Below are 20,950 nucleotides of genomic sequence, written 5' to 3' on the forward strand. Positions count from 1 at the left end.
CACTGGTATCCTAACCAGAAACATGCTATTTTTAAAGCTCTAGGGGCCAGATGTACCAAAGGGTTTTACCCATTCTGTGCCTATGGGAAAATGTGTTGATACATATGGCCCCTAGTTTTTCCCAGAGCAATCTTTTTGTTCTTATTCTAAAAACGATGAAGCTATTCCCAAAGGTAACTTACATTTGTTAGTAATTTACATGTCTAATTTTTTCTGAGCAACTTTACTACTTTTGGCTATTCACAAAATCCAAGTGTAAAGTTAATCAAAAGTGTAGACTAATACATAGCCACCTCCTGAGACAGAGAGAATTTTTTTATATATTTACTAGCTGTAGCTGACCATGCGTTGCTGTGGCTCCGTCTGGTTAAATGTAAGAGAAAGAAAAGAATAAGCGCACGTTTCTAATATGTTTAATTTCACAATGCTTGTGGGTATACAATATGTTTTTGTGACTATTGTCTGTATGCGTCCCTTGCAGTTGTTGCGCAGCAAGCAAACCAATAGGGTCTGTTCGTCCTTTAGATTAAAAACATGCGCGTATTGGACACGCACGTATTCAAATCCAATGTTGTGTATGTATAAACACGCGCTAATTTTGCAAATTGAACCAACTCCTCCCCTCCTCCCTCGACCCACTTCCCGGTGTGCCATCCTGACACCAACAGTCAATCCTAATATATGGAGACTAATGTCTCTATGCGTCCTTTCTTAATGTTGCAAAGTAAACCAACTCTCCCCCTCCACCCACTTCCCGTTCTGCCATCCTGACACCAACTGTACATCCTAATATATGTATACTATTGTCTCTATGCTTCCCTTGTAGTTGTTGCGCAGCAACCAAATCAATAGGGTATGTTCGGCCTTTCGATTAAAAACACGCGCGTATTCAAATCCAACCTTGTGTATATATAAACATGCGCTTAATCGAATCCAACATTGTTTCAAAATTTCAAAGCAATCGGTGAAGAAGTTTCGGAGATTTAAGATTTTGAACAAACGAACATTTACATTTTTATTTATATAGATTTTAAATGTAGAAGCATGATTAACCTAATTTTGAAATACATTTTTGATTATGTTAAATATATTCAATTAATTGAATCCGGTTTCTGAAGTTTATATTTTTAAAAAATCCATCCTAAATGTTATCATGAAGTAATTATTAAAAGTGATATATAGAATACATCCAAAAGAATATGAATACATTTTCTTTTTTTCTTTTTTTATTTGCATCAAGGGGAACAGCCAAAAAAAAAAATTATTAACATACAGCAAAAACAAAAACCGTACAAAAACATATCAATAACAAAATAGTAATAAAGTAATAATAAGGTAATTAAAAAAGCAATTTTTATGACATAAATAATCCCCACATTTTATCCACTTTCCGCTTACTATGCAGACCCCAGGTAATCGCAAGAGATTTGCTCCATATTATACATTTCCTTGACAAGACTTCACCACTAGATATCAAAAGTGTGTACAGAGTTCCCCATACGGTGTGGAGTAAAATGAGGGAGTGACTCTCTCTATGAAAAATGTTGGTCGTGCAGCAGGGAATAAGGTAATCCCTTGACGGAATTAAGGATGCCTCACACAATTAAAAGGCTGGACGACTGTTGCCATCCTACCCGATGATTGTATCGTGTCATCATTGGCCTCCTGCTCCAGCGACAGGCTGGCGGTGCAATGCCTGCGGGGTAGCACTGGGTGCTACTCTTTAGCGGAGTTCTTTTATTCCTAGGCCAATAGATGCGTGTGTGTGAGGGGCCTTAGGCACCATAGGCGAGGGTTGAACGAGGCCAAATTACCTTACTCTTTGTGCTTCGGTACCCCTCCCTTCACCAATTTTAACGAGACAGTGAGCCATATCATTAAAGTTTCCTTAATGGACTCTACTGACCTCTTTTAACTCTTCACTCACGCTCACTACGGCACTCTTTAGGTCTCATCACAGCAACCAGCTAACTTCATCCCTCAGCAACTCCACCCCAACACCACAGCCTGAACCCTGCACAGATGGATCTCCGACAGCGCCAACACTATAGCCCCCTCAAGAAAAACAACAACACGCACACCAAGAAAGCCAGATGGCTTACCACCAAACTTCGAGAGTCCAGACGCATTTGCCGTACCCTTGAAAAGGCTTGGAGGAACACCAAATCCACAGAAGCCTACAACAACTTCAGAGCTGCCACCAACGCCTACCACCAACTCATCAGAAAAATTAGGAAAAAAGCGATTGAAAACAGAATCTCCACTCACGCACACAACAGCAAAGAACTCTTCAACATCATCAAGGAGTTCGCCCAACCCACAAGCGAGTCCACCGACATCCCTCCCTCAAAAGACATCTGCAACAAACTCAGCATCTTTTTCCACCACCAAATCAAGAACATCTAAAACAACTTCGACGAAGACAACCAACACACTGAACCCTCACAAACCACCCCCGACACCCTGAAGCCACCGATCGACAACTGGACAGCCCTCACCACAGAAGACACACTGAAGACAATGAAGTCAATCCACTCACAGACCCCTGCCCCCACCACATTTTATCAGAGCCGCTGACACCATTGCGCCCATGCTCTGCCACACCATCAACTGCTATCTGGCAACCACCATGTTCCCCAACGACTGGCAACACACTGAGGTCAACCCCCTCCTTAAGAGACCCTTGACGGTCCCCACCGACCTCAAAAACTACAGACCCATCTCCCTGCTCCCGTTCTCAGTGAAAGCCATTGACAAAGCCATCAACAGCCAACTCGCCACATTCATCGAAGAGCACAATATCCTCGACTCCTCCCAATCCGGCTTCAGAAAAAAACCACGGTACGGAAACCGCCCTCCTCGCTGCAAAAAATGACATCCACACCCTACTGGACAAAGGAGAAACAGCAGCCCTCATACTCCTCAACCTTTCAGCGGTGTTTGAAACAGTCTCTCACTGCACCCTAATACGCAGCCTCCACAACGCAGGGATCCAAGACAAGGCCCTCAACTGGATCTGCTCCTTCCTCTCCGGCAGAACACAGCAGATCAGACTCCCCCTCCCCCTTTGCTCTCCGACCCTACACCTACAACCTGCGGAGTCCCCCAGGGGTCCTCCCTCAGCCCTGCACTCTTCAACATCTACATGGCTCTGCTCGCCCCCATTGTCAGAACCTACAGACTCAACATTGTGTCATACGCAGACAACACCAAACTCATCCTCTCCCTATCCAACGAACCCAATACCACCAGACACAATTTTCGAGAAGGCATGAAAGCCATCGCCAAATGGACTCATCATGGGCCCAAACCCCGACGCATTGAACGACACCTGGTGGCCGCCATCCTCAGAAGCCCGCCAACCCCCACGGACCAAGTACGCAACCTGGTAATCATCCTGGACTCAGAGCTCAAAATGGAAAGCCAGATCAACTCTGTCTCGTCCTCCTGCTTCCACACCCTCCGCCTCCTACGTAAGACCTTCAAATGGATCCCCCTCGAACATAGAAAGACCGTTACTTATGGTCTGGTCACCAGCAGACTCGACTACGGCAACGCACTCTACGCCGGAACAAACAAAAACCTCAGCCGCAAGCTACAGAACATCCAGAACGTCGTTGCAAGACTGGTCCTCGACCTGCCAAGACAATGCGACATCTCCCAGCACCTGCGCACACTCCACTGGCTCCCATCAAAGCTAGAGTCACCTTCAAGATGCTCACTCACGCCCACAAGGCCCTCGACAACACCGGACCAGCATACCTGAACAGCCAACTCAAATTTCATGCAGCCCAGAGGACCCTACAATCTAACCAGCTCTCCTAAGCTGTGGTCCCCCGCACCAGAAAGACCAGATCGGGAGGCCGCTCCTTCTCCTTTGCGGCCCGCGCCTGAAATGCCCTGCCGCTCCACCTCAGACAGAAAACATCGCTCCCCATCTTCGTAAGAAACTTCAAAACTTGGCTCTTTGACAGCCCCCCCCCCCCCCTTGATGGACTGGAGCCTGCCAATAACTCCCCCCCCCCCCTTCACACCGCCTTGAGACCCTTATGGATGAGTAGTCACGCTTAACAAACGCCTGATTGATAGAATTGCAGTTTGGGAATAGCAATGGGTGTACTCTTTTGTGGGTGGGTTACATATTTCCCTAAACCTCACCCTAGGCCAGCCAAACACCCTTACTACTCCTTAAACCCTCCCATTTGGTCATAAGTATGACCTTATTTCCAGCCACTCTTCTGGCCCCTCTCACATTTAGAACGTATTAACAAACTTAGAAGTCTGAGGATCTTTGCATTAGTAATGGTAGCAGAGGTGTAGATTTACACTCAGAGTATTGTGCATGACATTTTCTAGTACTATTGTAGTACAATAAATGCAGTTTGTGATTAGAGCCTGCCACCTCTTGTGTTCTTCTACCTCTTTTTATGACAGCTCCTCTTCCAAAAAATCATGTATGGGCAGCACTGCTCTCTCCACGGTCACTGGTCTGACCGAAAATAGTCCCCTCTTTGACTTACTATCCATTCAGCACCCCATTTGCTTATGTTTTGTAACCTTCTCGGAACTTATCTGTTTACACTCCGAGTTACACTATGCCTTTTTTTGACTACTGCCAGGACACCCACTGGTATTGGAAAGCTTAATAAAAATAAAACTCAAATCAATTTATCATGCGCATTAATACACAAAACAAAAAAATATGTCGTCCCATGCTCTTAAGAGCTAAAAAAAACACTTGGGATAATGTTTATATTTATTGAAACTTCAATCTCGCCGATTTTAAGCCAAACATGCAGGGTTTTAAGTAGGCCGGGTCTCACCAGGTCTGAGCATCGGCAGTTTTTAGGTCTCGTTCGAGACCTATTGCTGTGAAGTCGGGCCTCAAGGGACTTAGGTCTGGGTACGAGCGCAGATTGCACATCGTGGCCGCGCTCGCCCAGCCCCCCTCCCCCTCCCCCCAGCCGTGCACATCTTTCTCCACATTCACAGCCTCTCACAATCACGCGCGCGCGCGCGCACACACACACACACGCAGGCACACACACACTGCATACACACACGCCCACGCACACGCACGCACACGCACAGGCACACACACACACATTCCGCACCACTTACTGGGCTCTTTTGTCGTTGGCTCCTTCATTCCGTCGCATCACCGGATTTCTCTCCTCCTGCTGTCTCCCGAGAACGCCAGCACTCCCGGGATCCCTGCTTTCTTCTGGGCTCTCCGCTACCCACACCCCTCTGCCTCTAAGGTGCCCGCTCCGGACAAGCTACATCACCGCGAGCCTGGCTCAGAGGCGGGGCATCTCCCGGAACCTCGCAGGTTCAAAATAACTTTCCTGCCTTTCAAAGCAGAGCCCGCCTCTCTCGCCTGCGCTCGTAATATACGTGCGCGTGCTTGCTGCTGTGCTTTGAATTGGAAGGAGGTTTCCAGAAGAGTTCTTTCGAGGGGGTGGAGACATTTGGCAGCGGAGCTGTAGCTTTAAACTGGTTTTTTATAGGTTTGCTAAACGATTTTTCATAATAAATGTTTGCAAAAATAAATTAATAAAGCACATGCTCGCCAAGGCCAGACCTATTGGTCTTTTCGATGCTTCATTGTATTGAAGTCCACTGTGCAATGAATCACCTCCTAAAAGTGACTTGCCAGAGCAGAACATTTCAGGAGAAAGCTCAAAAGTTAGTGCTCGTTTTCATTGTTTAAACAGCAGCTGCAATTGTGCTTCGGGAAATGTCTTTCTTGTTTTAGAAAGGTGGGCAAACCACTGAAAGCTCGAGTGAGGCTCTAGCCAGGTGCCTGGCTGTGCCTCAGTCAGAGGTCGTCTTTGAATCTCGAGCCCAAAACAGGCCGAGAATTAATTTTGCCATTGCGTGCCGCCCACGCTCGAAACTCGTGCACGAAGAATTAAAGGCAAAAAAACTGCAACTGTTGTAAAAAAAAAAAAAAAGGCAAAACAGAGAATTGCACAATTTTAAACCAGAAATCCCCGCATCATTCCTGCTTACTTGCTTGCTCAAATTGTGTGTGATCCTCAGCAAATCTTTGATTTCATCAAGATTCCTTTTTTCTGAGATACAGGATTGGCGCTATACAAAAAGTTCTGCTGTTTGGTTTAATGGATTATAATGTTGCTCCATGCGTAATAAAAATCTTGACCACATTTAAAGAACATGACAATTGACTTGCCTCTTTGTTTGCTAGTGGCGATATTGTGATAGCAAGGGGGCATGAATGTTTTTAAGCTCATGTTTAAAAACGAACACTTTTAATATAGACCTTCCAGTGCAGAGAAATAATCTGATGTGCTAAGAGGAAACTCTTCGGCATATTAAAGAAATACACTTTTTTTCTAAATTTGAGAAGAAGTGATCTCATTTTACATGGCATTTGTTGCTTAATTTAACTGCCAGATATTTTCAAGGGTCGGCTCGTGCATGGTTCTGCTCTCGCCTTGCTCTCTATTAATTTGTTACTTCGCCCACTTCTACTTTGATGTCCTTGTGCTTCCGAACTCCTCCATCCATCAATTTGCTCAGAAAAATTTACATTTGGGATTATTGACGCTGTCCAGCCCGGTGTTATCGGACAGGACACGCCCATGTTAGCAGGCCAAAAAGTATAGAGACCTGGAGAAGGATCAATTCCATGGTAGTGATGCGCACAATTCACAAGAATGAATGCGAAGAGACGCCCCGAAAATGTATTCGGGGTACTAACAAAGGTGCGTACATGCCATGGTCTTGATCCTTTAGCCGACACAAGACAGTTACTATTTACTCGTGTTTAAATTCTCGAATTGAATTACGGGTGGGGGAGTTTTGAGGGGTTGTTTTGCGCGGGTGGAAACATCAAGACGTGAGTCCCCTTATTAATCATATATGATTTAAAAAAAGATGTCGATGAGAGTTCTCTACTTCTCCTTTTCTTGCTCAGCAGGGTGCAGCTTTCTGCCGCCTCCTAGCCGGTGCCGTCTTTACGCCGCCCAAGTTTCGGAGCCCCTGCAGTCTCTCTGGGCTGCGTGTTCCCATGCGTGGGGCACAGGACACCTCTGCCTCCCAGGAAGTTGTTCGTCTGCACTCCTCACTCACCACAGCACCTAGTGCTCGGTCCTCAACCATCTGCACTCTAAGGTGTCAAACCCTTCCCAGTCTCCGCCGCCTTCCCCTAACCCCCACAATCTGCAGGTCAACCAACCACAGGGGAGGGGGAACCGACAACTTATGCTTTACTGCTCATCTCTGCGCATCTCCCTTCCAGCACCCGCATGTACACCATGCCTTCCATGCTGTCGGATCCTGTCACGCTGGCCTCTCGAATGATCGGTTCTGTCCTTACTTGAGATCGTTTGCTGTGTCCACACCACCCCATCTCCCCATCACCCCGGTCTGCTTCGGTCTCTTTCTTTTTTTTTAATTAAAGGATCCACTCTTTCGTTGCTATGCAACGGATCGCTGTTAGGAGCCATTCGTGTCTCCTTTAATTGCACAGTGAACTAAGGGAGATTGCAAACATTAAGCAAAGATAGTGCATTTTTGGACCGAGGAGGTTGTGGTGGTCGCTTTGCGGAGGCGGATTCCTTGCTTTGGTGGGTCCTCTCCTCAGCCACTGGTCAGCAGCCCCAGAGGCCTGCTGTTGTGCAGACTAAAGAGGGGATTGGCTGACTGCAGTGCGTGGGCTTTCGAGACTGGGAGCCAGTCTGCTTGTGCTGCACTTCAGTAGGAGCTCCAGTGCATTTGCCAGAATAAAGTGGAAGCCCTTCTCTCGCTCAGCTCTTAGTCTTTGGCCAGAACGAAGCAGAGAGCTTGAAATGCTCTAATTGGGCCTGACAACCATCGAGGACCCCGGGGACAAGGCTGATATTCCCAAGGACACAACTTCCAAAAATACAGCTTGTCAACCTCAAATATCCACTGATCATACTGGAGATCCTGGAAACATAGGTGGTCGTCCACGGAGCCCTAAAGAACCCAGTTGTGAGACTAGAACTGCCATCTACTGACGAATCCCAAGACCTGCTCCACACACCAGGACAACCTTGGTGGGTCTCTATCAACCTCCCACACGGAACTTTCAGAACCCATGGACGTCTTTTTGCATTCCTGGATGCTGTGAAGGTGGTCCCAGCTCTGGCAAAAAACCTAGAGATGCTTTGCAGGTTGAAATGAGAGCAAAAAGAGTTGGAGCTTATAGAGAATCTGCCGTCGAATAAGGTGGATGAACGGTTCAGGATTCAAGTATTGGCCAGAGATTTTGTCTAATTTTCTTCTTCTCTTATAAGTTTCCCCTGGACACTTAACGTGAACTTTATGGACATGCAACCCTTTTTGGTGACATTTCACTAGGGCCATGCCTTAGCCTGAAAAAAATAATCATGGCATCTGACCAAGGTGCATTCTAGGAAAAGGGTTCACTCTTTCACCGTGAGACAGAAGTCTACAGGAGCTCCCTTTGGAAGCTGCCATAGTTAGGATTAATGCAAGGAGCATTAGATCAGATCTACCATGGGTACTGTCAGTGAATTGTGCGCCTCCAGTTTCCAAGCATTCCTTTTCTCCACGCGCCATGTAAAGCCAGGTGAGTGTTGTTTCCCCAGCAATCTGCGACAATTTTATCCTCACTCCCATCTTTTTCTCTGCTCCGCCTGTTTGTTCGCTTTGACATTGCATGTGCTCTCTCATGATTGCTGAGAGACTGGCACAGGAACTTTTTGTATGAAGAAGGGGTGCAAGGCCGCCTGCTCTGCTTTTTTCTTGGTGTTTTTGTAAGAAGGTCTGACCTAGTGAATTTTTAGGGGCCCCCTCGCCAAATTCTTCTGGGTGTAGGAGACCTCATTTTGTGTTATGGCCCTGGACTGAGAACACTTGATTGTGCACCTATTTTTCACAGTCCGAGCTTTCCACTGTTCTACGTCCACCCATCATTCTCTGTGTTCTATGCCACTTTTATTTCTTACTCCTTTCTTGTGGTTGTATAGAAAGGTGTGGTGATAGTGTAAATGTTACGAAGTATCTTTATACTAAAACTGCACCAAGGTACCTGCCAGGGTATTATGTTTCCGAGGACACAATCTATGATGCACATGTGCAGAATCTTATAAGTACATATTGGAAGAGATTTTGAGATTTATGACAGAAACCCCTGACCATATATATGTTGTTCTAGAGTAAAACTCATATTCAAGCAAATTTTTTCCAGAGAAACATTTGCAGTTCACCCTTTTTTCTTGAATGTTGCAAAATAGACAGGGTTTCCAAAGATGTCTAACGCATTTAGGTGAATGCCCTACTGGTCAAACAAAATTCTGCAGCTTTTATATCGAGGATCACGTCTCTTGTTCCTAATTTATTGCCTGAATCCCAGGCAATTTTTGTTTGTTTGTGGCTGGCAGACTCCTCCTCTCTTTTCTCTCCTTGAACCCTCTTCCTAAACCAAAGTTGGTCCCTCCTCCCTCCGCTCCACTGTTCTCTACCCCTGTCTCAACCACCCCCTGTAACCAAGTACCTCTACTAGTAACTTAACTCTAGTAGCTACCTCTGACTGTAGCATACTCCCTCTACCCTCTCTCATACCTATGTACCCCAACTATACCCTCGTACCTCGAACCCTCCCTAAACCCTAGTACCCCCACTTATACTCGAATATTTTGTACTCTAGTTCCTCTATTCCTACCAGAATCCTCGTTCCGCAAGTGTAATTCTACCTATACATTAGTAATTCCCCCTCTTACCCATTTTCTACTAACCTGTCTGGTGGCCTATGTTTTCTTTTTCTGATATGTTTTGTTTGTTTTGAATTTCCTCAAGTTGTTAAAGGCAAATCCCTTTCCTTAGTTTAAAAATTCACCAAACTTTAGTGTCACAAATCTGAGGTTTTCGTACTTTAATTCTCCATTTTCTTTTTCTCTTGGAATGAGGTAGGACCTCTAGGATGCCCCACAAATACCATATCAGTAAAAATACTGCAGTGCAAAAGAGACTGTTCCACAAACCATGTCTAGCCCAGACAGAATACTTCACACTTGGGTATCTAAAATATAAAACCATATAACTTGAAAGATCAATGTTGCCTCCTCACTTCTCTGCCTCTCCCCCACAAAAAGAGTGTTTTAGAAAGTTTGGAGGTCTCCATACCCTTCAGAAACTAGGCTACACACCACAGGGGGGAGATTCAATTTTCTAGCCCTATGTTCAGTTACTTGGTAGAAGGCTGCTGCAACACCACATTTAAATCCAGAGTGAGGGTACTTTAACTCTTTCACGACAAATGCTCGTGGAATGAGGTTCAGTTTAGTACGACCTTTTATTATTTGGAGAGTCGCACCCAAGATAGGATGGCATGAGAAACAGGCGTCTGCTTGCAGTTCTCAGTTATAAAACTCTTTATAGGTGGAGATTAGTTGGTGTTCTTTTCCTTTTTAAAAAAAATGTTTGGGTAATATAAATTCTAGCATGAGTGAGAAGTCTTGAGAAAAAATAATTAAAAAGTAGCTCTGATATTTAACCTTAATTAACATGCAATGGTATAGCTATTAGGTCTGGCCTTGGCATGCTGCAGTAGTTACTTTTATTTCATTGCAAGTGTATGCCATAAAATAACAAGCATTTGCAATACAACAGGTCTCGCATTCACGCGAGTTTAAGCTATTGACATTGTAAATGACAATGCCTTTTATTTATGTTTTAAAAACAAAACATAAATAAAAGGAATTGTCATTTACAATGCCAGTAGCTCAAACTCGCAAAATGCGAGACCTATTGCATTGCAAATGCTTGTTTTAAGGAGGCCTCGAAACGGGTCTCTATCCGCCTCTGTTTTGTGACCTGGGCGGTCCGTTTTTTTCGAGGGTTGTAGGCGAAGGGAAATCCTTTAAAAGGAGTCATTTTCTCTCTGGATTTCCCTTCTCTTTTTGAAACTCAGGAGCAGCATCATTGTTGTGGTGTCACCAAGGCTTTAAGTGGAAGCTTTTTCAATATTAATAAAAGCCATAGTTGCTGCTTATTTATCTTATGCAACTAACAACCATTGACAAAGCCAATAGTCTTGATTTGTTTTAGGTATGATGTTACTTGTTATATCATATATCTGGATGCAATGACAAACAGTAAAATACCAGTCGGGCAGCACAATATGCTAAGCACAAGATGTTTAGTATATGTGTTTTTAAACCAAGCCCTTAATTACATGAGCCACGCCCCCTTCAGAGACCCCCCAGTTTGTTATCCCACTTAAAGCCCTGCAAACACGGGTCCACTTCTGCACTGTCTGGTTCAGGGGCACCTTTTGTTTCCCTCCTGGGCCGCTGTTCTTAAGGCTAGTTGCTAAAACAGGCCGGCGTTGTTAATCGTGCCCACCACCCGCAACAAAACAGGAACTATTACCACAGGTCCTCGCCCTGTTAAGTTCTGTAAGAATGTGCGCTCTTCAGGCTGACGGGCGGTGCTTATGAAACTGGACAAGCACTTCTAGTCGCCGCACCGGTATTGACTTTGACTTGTCGCTCTGACGCACCAATGAGAACACTTCCGGGGTTCTCGGGCAGACAACACTCAAAGGAGGAAGGAGGGGGGGGGGGGTGATTAGCGTGCTAAGGGCCTGATTAATTAGGCTTCACTATGGAGACGCATTGCCACTTCCGAGGAAGTGAGAGGTAAATGTTCCCATGTGTAGCGGGAGCATTGAGGCTGGTATCACAGGGGACGAAACCACGTGGTCCTAATAATGAGCAAGGAACAAACCTACTGCAACATATTGAAAGCCGGAGGTCTCGTAATAGGTAATAACAGATGCATGTAAATTTAAAAGGGTGCCCGGGTTTTACAGTTCACACTGGTTTAGGAAATGTGTATTTTCTAATCTGCCTTTAAAGAGGACAAGTATGTAAAACGTCAAAAATGATGTTCTGCACACGCCATGCTCCGCAAAAGACACCTTCACGTTGTCAACAACAATTATCCCTAGTTTTCCAGGACCATGCCTCGGATTTTCATCTACTCCATGGTGTTTCCTTTGCATTCTGGGACTAGTAGTTCTGATTTTTCTAATGGGTTAAAACAGGGCAACAATCCCCAGATGCCGAAAACATATGGTTAGAGGAGGTATGTATGGAACCGGGAAATTTGAGAGTTCTGCAGCTAATTTGTAGTCTATGCACGTGAGCATGGTTTACACGGATATTTCTGCAACTGGTGTTTCAACACCGTAAGATATTTGAAAATGCAGTATTTGATAAACTAGTAAATGCAGAACTACTTTACCATCGCAGTCTGCTGTATTTCTATGTTCAGAAGTGCAGTTTCCCACGACATGTCCCATTTACAGGGTGCAAATCGGCTCGCCAGAAAATAGCCAAAAGTTACAGAAACTTTTCCAAATGTTGTCCACCTTCTCTGATCGATCTTCTGCTGAGCAAATGAAAGATCAGCAGTCATGATTTAAGTCCTACCCTTCATTTAAAAGAAAAAGTGCATTCTGGGAATTTCAGTTCATAATTGCGTTAAGTGGACTAACACAGTAAAGATGATGCCTTCTAAAAATAAACCCTAGCACTGGAAACAGAGACCTGAACACACGAAATAAGCACATAAATTCGAGTTCTTCAAACAATGTAGCCTCCCTGGCTCACACAGCTAGGTCGACGTGCTCTCGGTAAGAAACACAATAAGAAGATATGTCAAGCTATCATCCTGCCCCAAGGTCTGCTGGTGCGTGTAGTGTACAAACTACCACCAGTAGCAGAGAGGTATGGTAAACAACTTGACATGGTGAATTGTTCTCACTTAAAATGCAGCAACATGAGCTCGGAGCAGCACACATTTTAAGAAGCTGAGGCAAACACTATGCAACAGTGGAATTAATAGTGTGACAATGTATGACAACCACGCACGAAGAGGGTGCGGACAAGCACCGAGCAGCGTAGGCAAGGCCAAGAGAGAACGGAGGACTTTCAGTAAGAACAAAGGGGCGTTGACCTGGCCGAGCTCGGGCAGATTCCCGGCTAACAAAGTTCATGTGCCCCTTCTATGCTCATGAAAGGGCACAGACGGCTAAGGGGTCAGCGCCGTCAATGCAAGCAGCGCTTTAGGAGTCTTAGCGAGGCCTCTAGGAGAATCTACAAAGGGGCGGCACTGACCGTGTCCTCCTCGGCCGTCAGGAAAGTTCTCTTGCTCAGTATCTGATGGTACAGGCTGTTCCCGGCTCTCTCCAGCGCTGAGCCTCCCTTCCTCTTCACCTTGCGGTCGGCGCTCTTCAAGGAGCCCTCCGACCTGCCTTCCATCCTCGGCACGAAGACCAGCAAAGCGCCGAGTAGACTGGAAGCACCGACAGCGTCTGCAGCGCTCTCAAAGGATCACGCCAACTAGACGAAAATGCAAATCCAGCCGGGACAAGTAACCAGGAAACAGAAAACAATGGAAAGATAAAACCGAGAGAAAAGCACGACTAGGAAAAGAAAGGAAATAAGCTACAAGATAGAGACAGAAAATACAGAATGGCACACCAAAAGGGGGAATAAGAAATTATAGTAGGGGAGAAACGAAAAGAAAAAATATTGAAAGAAAAAAGTGGGGGAAGAAAACGGAAGACGAACAAATAAAAGAAAATACAGAACGCAATAGGCAAAGACTGAACAAAAAAATCAAAGCTAGGAAAAAAACGAAGAAAGGACAGTGATCAAGAAAGGATGGTAGAAGGAGGTGGAAAGCAGAAGGAAGAAAAAAATAACGACGGAGGAAAGAGCAGCAAAACTGCTGGGCGCCAAAGCCTGGGGTGCGATCTGGTCGCTGCCAAGGCTTGGGCTCTGCGCAGTGCGCTGGGTGAAGTCGCCAGTCCGGTCTGCGCAGTTTGTTGGCACTGCTATTTTCCGTTGCTGGTTTGGCTGTAGGGGAGTGTTGCCTTGGGAGCAAAGTATAGATCCTTTCCCCATTGAAGTTCTGCATCGTTTCTCGGCGCGTCAAAGGCCTCAGTGTTTGTTCGGGCGGCGGACTTTCGTCTTCCCCGCAGAGTTGTAAACGGCGCTGGTGGCCCGCCCGCCCCAGAGCCGCACTCAGAGGCTGCAGGGCCGCACGGGGGCTGAGCACGGGACACATGCAGGCCTGACGGAGCTCGTGCATTCCTCCCTGCGGGGCACGACTCCTTCTCCTATTACTATTCGATCGCAGTGCTGCACTTTTTTTACGTGTCCCCTGATACTCAAGATGCACCAGTCATTATCCAAGAAAAAGAGATAGGCACTGTTCAAAAGAGCAGGGCCCTGGCATGCAGTGCATAGCAGTATCACAGCATGCGGCGATACCCACAGTGCACGCAGGGTTGGATTGGCAACTTTCAATGTGGGCCGAGGAGCGTCGCCCCACTGGTTGCGTGCCGGTGGGTGCAGGGGCGGCCTTAGGCATGTGCAAGCTGTGCACATGCACAGGGCCACCACGCCAATATATCCTTAATATAGTAATCCTCTGAGGATTATTTATTATTATTATTAACTGAGCTTATAAAGCGCCTGGTTACACTAGTCAGTGTGTCCCCGCGCTAATAGTGGCCAAAAGATCCCTAACACAGCCAGAAAAGAGCGCTTCAATATTTGGGGAACAGATGTGTCTTGAGTTCCTTGCGGAAAACTCTTTCAGACGGCTCCATCCGGAGTCTGAGAGGAAGAGTGTTCCAACTCTGTGCTGCCAGAAGGCGGAAGGATCTGCCGCCCATCCTGGCCCTGCAAACCTTCGGGATACACATTAGCCCAGTGCCCTCCGACCGGAGGGGCCTAGTTGGTTTATACAGTGCCTAGTTGGTTTATACAGTGTGAGCAGATTCCTCAGGAAACTCGGGCACTTACCGTGAGCGATCCGATGGCCTATACACAGGATTTTAAACTGGACACGCTCTTTAATTGGGAGCCAGTGGAGCGTCCCCAATGCCTTTTTGGTGGAAGATCTTTTTGGCAGTGATAACACTAGGCGTGCAGCAGCATTTTGGATACCTTGCAAGCGTTGAAGACATCTCACGTTAGCTCCCAGATATAAGGCATTCCCGTAGTCCAGCCTGGAAGTCACCAGGGCATGGACCAGGGCCCTTCTAGCTGACACTGGGAGCAGGTCGAGTGTCTTTCTCAGACAACGGAGAATGCCAAAGCAAGTACCAGCTACACGTCTAGTGTGATACTCAAAAGATAGTTTTGAGTCCATCCAAATACCCAGATTCTTGACCTGTTCTTTAGGTTGAGGTAAGGGGCCCAGGGTCTGGGGCCACCATGCGGATGTCCAAACAGACGGAGACTTGCCTACAATAAGCACCTCCGTCTTGTCCCCATTTAATCTGAGACAATTGTTTGACATCCAATTAGCCAGGTCTTGCAGGCAGGATGTAAACTGACTGGCTGCCTGCTCAGCTGGCTGAGAAAGAGCTACAACCAGCTGAGTATCATCCGCGTAAGTCACCACAACAACCCCGTGTTTCTCCGCAATAGATGCCACTGGGGCAACATAGAGGTTGAATAAAGTGGGACTTAGGCTTGAGCCTTGGGGAACTCCTTGGCTCAGGGCAATAGCTCTGGACCTATGAGGCCCCTGCTCCACACAAAAGCTGCGGCCAAGGAGAAAGGACTTCAGCCAGTGCCACGCTTTGCCAGCAACTCCTCCCTCTCTCAGGCGCTGTAGCAGTGTGTGATGGGCCACAGTGTCAAACGCGGCACTGAGATCTAAAAGAATCAGTGCCGCAGTTTGACCCTCATCCACATGCTTCCTAAGCATCTCCGTGGAATAGAGGAGAGCCGACTCCGTGGAGTGGAGAGCACGGAAGCCAGCCTGGGTGGGGTGATAGAGTTGTTGGGTTTCAATGTGAGCCGTAAGTTGTTGGTTCGCCAATTTTTCCGCTATTTTGGCGATGTAAGGGAGAAGTGAAATAGGCCGTAAATTGCTCATTTGAGCGATGTTAATCTGTGGCTTCTTCTTAAGTGGAAGTACCACAGCCTGTTTCCATGTCGTTGGAACCGTGCCAGAGTCAAATGACAGTGTCAGGAGATGTCTAACATACGGCGCTAGTGTCTCCATATTGCTTCTCAGAATTTTGGCGGGTGCCGGATCTCTAGGAGAGCCTGATTTTATACTTCCAGCCACCTTTTTCAGTTCAACAATATCAGGAGTCAGAAAAGCGCACAGCTTATCTGTGGCTGAAGGTCCCTCATCCAGCAGGGTTTGGTCGCTGGAACCGGCCCTGGCTGTGTTGGAGAAGGCAGCATATATATCCTGTACCTTTTTATTAAAGTAGTCAGCTATCTGATTGCAAGATTGCACCGAGGTAGCTGCTCTTTCTTCCAGACAGGCCAGAGAGGATAATTCCTTATATACTGTGAAGAGTTCTTTGGCGGAGCAATCGGCCTTAGTAATCCTTTCAGTATAATAATCTGCCCGTGTTTTCCTTATCAGAGCATGATACTTTTTAAGGTTCAGCTTATATTCCCTCTCTTGGTCTGGTGCGTAATCCTGTCTCCAGATTCTTTCGAACCGCTTACATACGGTCTTAGCCCTTTTTAAGTCCTCATTAAACCAAGCCGCGGATTTAGTACGCCGCATAGGTCCCCTATTAGACCATGGTGCTGTAGCGTCCAAAGCAGCATGGATGCGTCGATCGAGTGTTTCGCACGCCCCATCAATTGTTAGGCCCAGACCTTCCGGTGGTCCTCCCTGTTCCAAACCGGTCTTGAAGTCTGCGGGGGAAAACCTGGCCCACCTCCTCTGTAGCTTGCGAGTACCATCCCTTTTCCCTTGGAGAATTCCAGGGGATTGATTAATCTGAAATGGTACCAAAAAGTGATCCGTCCATACCATTGGTTTTGGGGGATCAACTATGAGGGAGTCCCAGTTACAGAAAATAGGGTCTAACGTATGCCCTAGTCGGTGAGTGGGCAGTTCCGATTTAAGAACTAATTGCAGAGTTAGTAAGTCATTACGGACCTCTTGGGCCGAGATGCTCAAAGCATCGTTAAAATGAAGATTAAGGTCACCCAGCAACAGAAATTTCTCATAGCGCAAAGCTGGGGATAATATGTTCTGTATCAGACTGGCAGCAAACTGACTGCTACCTCCAGGGGGCCTGTATACTAGGAGGCCTTTTATTATATAGTTTTTAGAGACAGATATAGAAAAGGTTCCAGCCTCACTATCTGATATTGAAATGGCCTCCAGAGTGCATTCAATCCCGTGCTTATGAATAATCGCAATCCCTCCGCCTCTCCCACACGGTCTATCTAACCTACAAATGCCATAACCTGGGGGGAGTGCGTCTAGCACCTCGGGGGATGACTCCTCATCCAGCCAAGTTTCAGTAGTGAACAGGATATCTAGTTTACTATCCTCAAGTAAGTCCCGCACTTCCATGTGGTGCTTTCTGAGGGACCTGCAGTTGATCAATGCGCATCCAAGCTTTCTGGCGGATCCATTACAGGCCTTCCAGTGGCTGAATGAGTAGCCACAGTGACTGCACGTATTCCCAAGTCCATCAGTTGCACTATCCTTAATAGGCAAGCAGCTATACTCAGCGCATGTGCGCAAATCCAAAAGTTCCTGGCGGGTATAACAGAGGTCTATCTGAGATTGTGCAGGGGTTCTGGCCCCCGGCCCTCGGCAGCCGCGGACGGGCGCAGACGGGCTTGCCTTAGGCGCGCCTTCGGCGCGCTGCCGGCGCGCCCGCTGCGCTCGTCCGCTGCGCGGCCGGGAGAAACACATTCATATACCGGAGGTGGGGAGGTGTGGCCTGATGCAGTGGGCGTCGCCTGTGTCACCAGGAAAATGGCGTCAGGAATGAATCCCTCGGCAGCGCTAATATCGGCTGCGCGAGGAGAAGGAAGTAAGTGCCCAGGGAGGGGGTGAGGTTAAAACCAACACACTATCACACAAAAGTTACAATTTTAAAAGATAAACACGCTATCTCCCGGCTGTGCCTCAGGAGATCAATAGTCCACGGGCTCGCGCTAGCCTTCAGCGCGCTTTTATGGAGTGTCGGCGGGGGGCGTGGCCTGATGCAGTGGGCGTCGCCTGTGTCACCAGGGAAATGGCGTCAGGAATGAATCCCTCGGCAGCGCTAATATCGGCTGCGCGAGGAGAAGGAAGTAAGTGCCCAGGGAGGGGGTGAGGTTAAAACCAACACACTATCACACAAAAGTTACAATTTTAAAAGATAAACACGCTATCTCCCGGCTGTGCCTCAGGAGATCAATAGTCCACGGGCTCGCGCTAGCCTTCAGCGCGCTTTTATGGAGTGTCGGCGGGGGGCGTGGCCTGATGCAGTGGGCGTCGCCTGTGTCACCAGGGAAATGGCGTCAGGAATGAATCCCTCGGCAGCGCTAATATCGGCTGCGCGAGGAGAAGGAAGTAAGTGCCCAGGGAGGGGGTGAGGTTAAAACCAACACACTATCACACAAAAGTTACAATTTTAAAAGATAAACACGCTATCTCCCGGCTGTGCCTCAGGAGATCAATAGGATGGATACATATTTGTGTGGTGGCCCCTGTTCCACTTCCAAACACCCCCTCTTCACTGGCCTTCGCACTCAACACCGCCCGGACACCCTCTTCCTGGGCCCCCTACCTACACTTCCTGCCCAGGGCCGCCATGAGCCTAGAGCCGCCTCTGGTGGGTGGGCGGTCCTGCTCTAGTGCAGGGCAGTGGTCGAAGTGGAGAAAAAAAGTAGGGGAACTGTGGGCGGAGAATCCGAGGGCTGGAATAACCCGCAGATTGGGTTTGTGGCCAGAAAGAGCCAAACACACCCCCATTTTTCGTTTTTGTATGGTATTTTACTGGCCAGTTACAACTTATTACATTATTTAATTCAACCAATGGATACACGTTTATTAAAGGTTTAATATGAGTTATTGACATTAAAATATATTCACAAAGTGGGATACATTTCCAATCACAGAATGTCCTAAATACGCTAAAAAGTGGAATCACAAGTCATTTGTGACGGAGCCATGCAGTTTCTGTCATCAGCACTTCTCCTTTTTTCCACAAGAGCAATTCAAACATGAATGGCAATATATCCTAGTTTTCAAATGTTTTCCCCATAATTATGGCTATTTGCCACATAATACATCCTCTGCTGTATAATCTGATTTAAACTAACAAATAGTTTGTAGCCCAAACGGATCAAAAGTTACAAAAAAATTTGACTTATGTTGCTGAAAAGTTGTTGGCCCTTTGTAAAGGTTGACTGGCAACCTTTCTCACTGCTGCATTTGTATGATACACTGTCACTAATGAGGTAAGATGTTTGCAGAGACTGTTAGTATGTATAAAAATGTGAAAATAATAAAGTATCGGAAAATATACTGTATTACGCTGCAGCCTTAATTTAGTCAACACTGCAGCATAATTTTTTTCTCCATTGCTGCATAATTCTACTGCCCCCAAAGCAGGCAGCACATGTTAAAAGTGGTTGTGCATGAAGCAGAGACCGTGAAGATTGTGAACTTAGTTTGGTGTGAATGCAAATCCTGCATTGCCGATCCCTGGTGAGTGGCAGCTACTACTGCTGAAACAAGGCCTATGGAGGTACCAGTGGGTGAGGGGGACTGGCTTCAAGGGTCCTGTGACATCAGTGACAGAGTCACTGTCACTCTGGGGTGTGATGCTTCGTAAGCCTGCTCGCAAGCCTGGAGGTGAATTTCAGCATGGATTGTGATGGACAGGCCTTCAAGGTTAACCCACACTTGCTATTGCTAGAGTCCACCTGCTAAGACACCAGGCATTGTACAGTGTAGCGGGGGCTTCTATGGTCAAGCATGGGAATGTGCTCCCTCAGTAGAGTGGTCTGGTGGACTGGTTGTGAAGGCTGAGCCTGGTTCCCCAGTTCCAAATTCGATAGCTCTAGCCATAATGCCACATCCTCTCCCCCACTGAGCACCATACTGCACCACTGAGAGAAACTCACACTACCTTCAGCTAGAACCAAATTGTGCTGCGCTATAAACACCTGGATGTGACTCAATTCAAATTATGCACTAGACAAGAGTAATATGCTGCCTTAAAAAAGTAATAACATCTTGGAAAAAGCAATTACTCATAGGGAATGCAAGATTAAGTAAAGCATGTGAAATGAAGGCAGGAACAACCTGGTCTTAACAGGGCGCAACAGGGAGAAATGCTTTATTGTTCCTCGATTTTGCTGGTTTTTATATGTGCACATAAAAACAGCAAAACCCAGGCATGATTGTTTATGTAAAGGAAGGTGTCCCTTCCTGCACATAAACAATCATTTATAAAATGACGAGTTGCAACTTCTATATGTGCTGCGCAAAGCAGCACACATAGAAGTTACACATCACCATTTAAGATTGTTTATGTGCTGAAAGGGAGACCTTCCTGCACATGAACAATCATTCCCTGCAGTACAGGCACTCTTGCCCTACGGTGCAAGGGTGACTGCGTTGGCGCTAGCCAACTGAAATTAGCGCCTAGCACAGGGGGAAACGCAGGACTACACCATATTGTAGTAAATACGGTGCAGACATACGTTTCAGTGGCATAGCGCAGCATTAAGCCAGGAAGGCTAACGCCGCTGCTCTGTCACTTCTTTGTAAATATGCCCCGTTGTTAAATGAAAGATGAGCAAATGAAACAAGCGTTTCACTGGCAAACTCTGTAAAGTGGCCCTAATATGTTTGGGTATGAATAAAACCAATCTGACCACTTTACAACCACTCTGGCTTGCTTTCTTTAGTTACTTTTCGTATTTCAAATCTTTTTTCTCTCCGCCCGAGGCTGCACTTTGGAATAGAAAAATGTCAGGAAAAGACATTTCCAGCAGAAAGGTTTCCATTTCATGGGGGAATAAATAAATGAAAGATAGGGTAAGAGCTTGAAGTCATGGCTTTCAGCAACTGAGAAGGAGCGAGACAGAGAATGAAGAAGGGGGAAGAGGAAAAAAGAAGGAGAGATGGGGGCAGCTGCCAG

General features: G+C 46.6%; 1 protein-coding gene across 5 annotated transcripts in view; it reads right to left on the reverse strand.

The window, feature by feature from the left end:
• LOC147702005 (testis-expressed protein 47-like) overlaps positions 1 to 20,950 on the reverse strand; it is a 223,648-nt gene that overhangs the window by 94,140 nt on the left and 108,558 nt on the right. For 2 of the 5 annotated variants that reach the window (XM_086930618.1, XM_086930619.1), the window contains exon 1: positions 13,140 to 13,414. The exons of 2 other annotated variants lie outside the window; for them this stretch is intronic. In XM_086930618.1, the coding sequence (XP_086786744.1) occupies positions 13,140 to 13,283 (144 nt within the window). In that variant the 5' untranslated portion in view covers positions 13,284 to 13,414. Of the gene's footprint in view, positions 1 to 12,264; positions 12,346 to 13,139; positions 13,415 to 20,950 lie in introns of those variants that run through there. One more of the 5 variants, XM_086930622.1, reaches the window with a different exon arrangement.

This window comes from Lissotriton vulgaris, chromosome 7, assembly GCF_964263255.1.
Source record: "Lissotriton vulgaris chromosome 7, aLisVul1.2, whole genome shotgun sequence".
Taxonomy (NCBI): Eukaryota; Metazoa; Chordata; class Amphibia; order Caudata; family Salamandridae; genus Lissotriton; species Lissotriton vulgaris.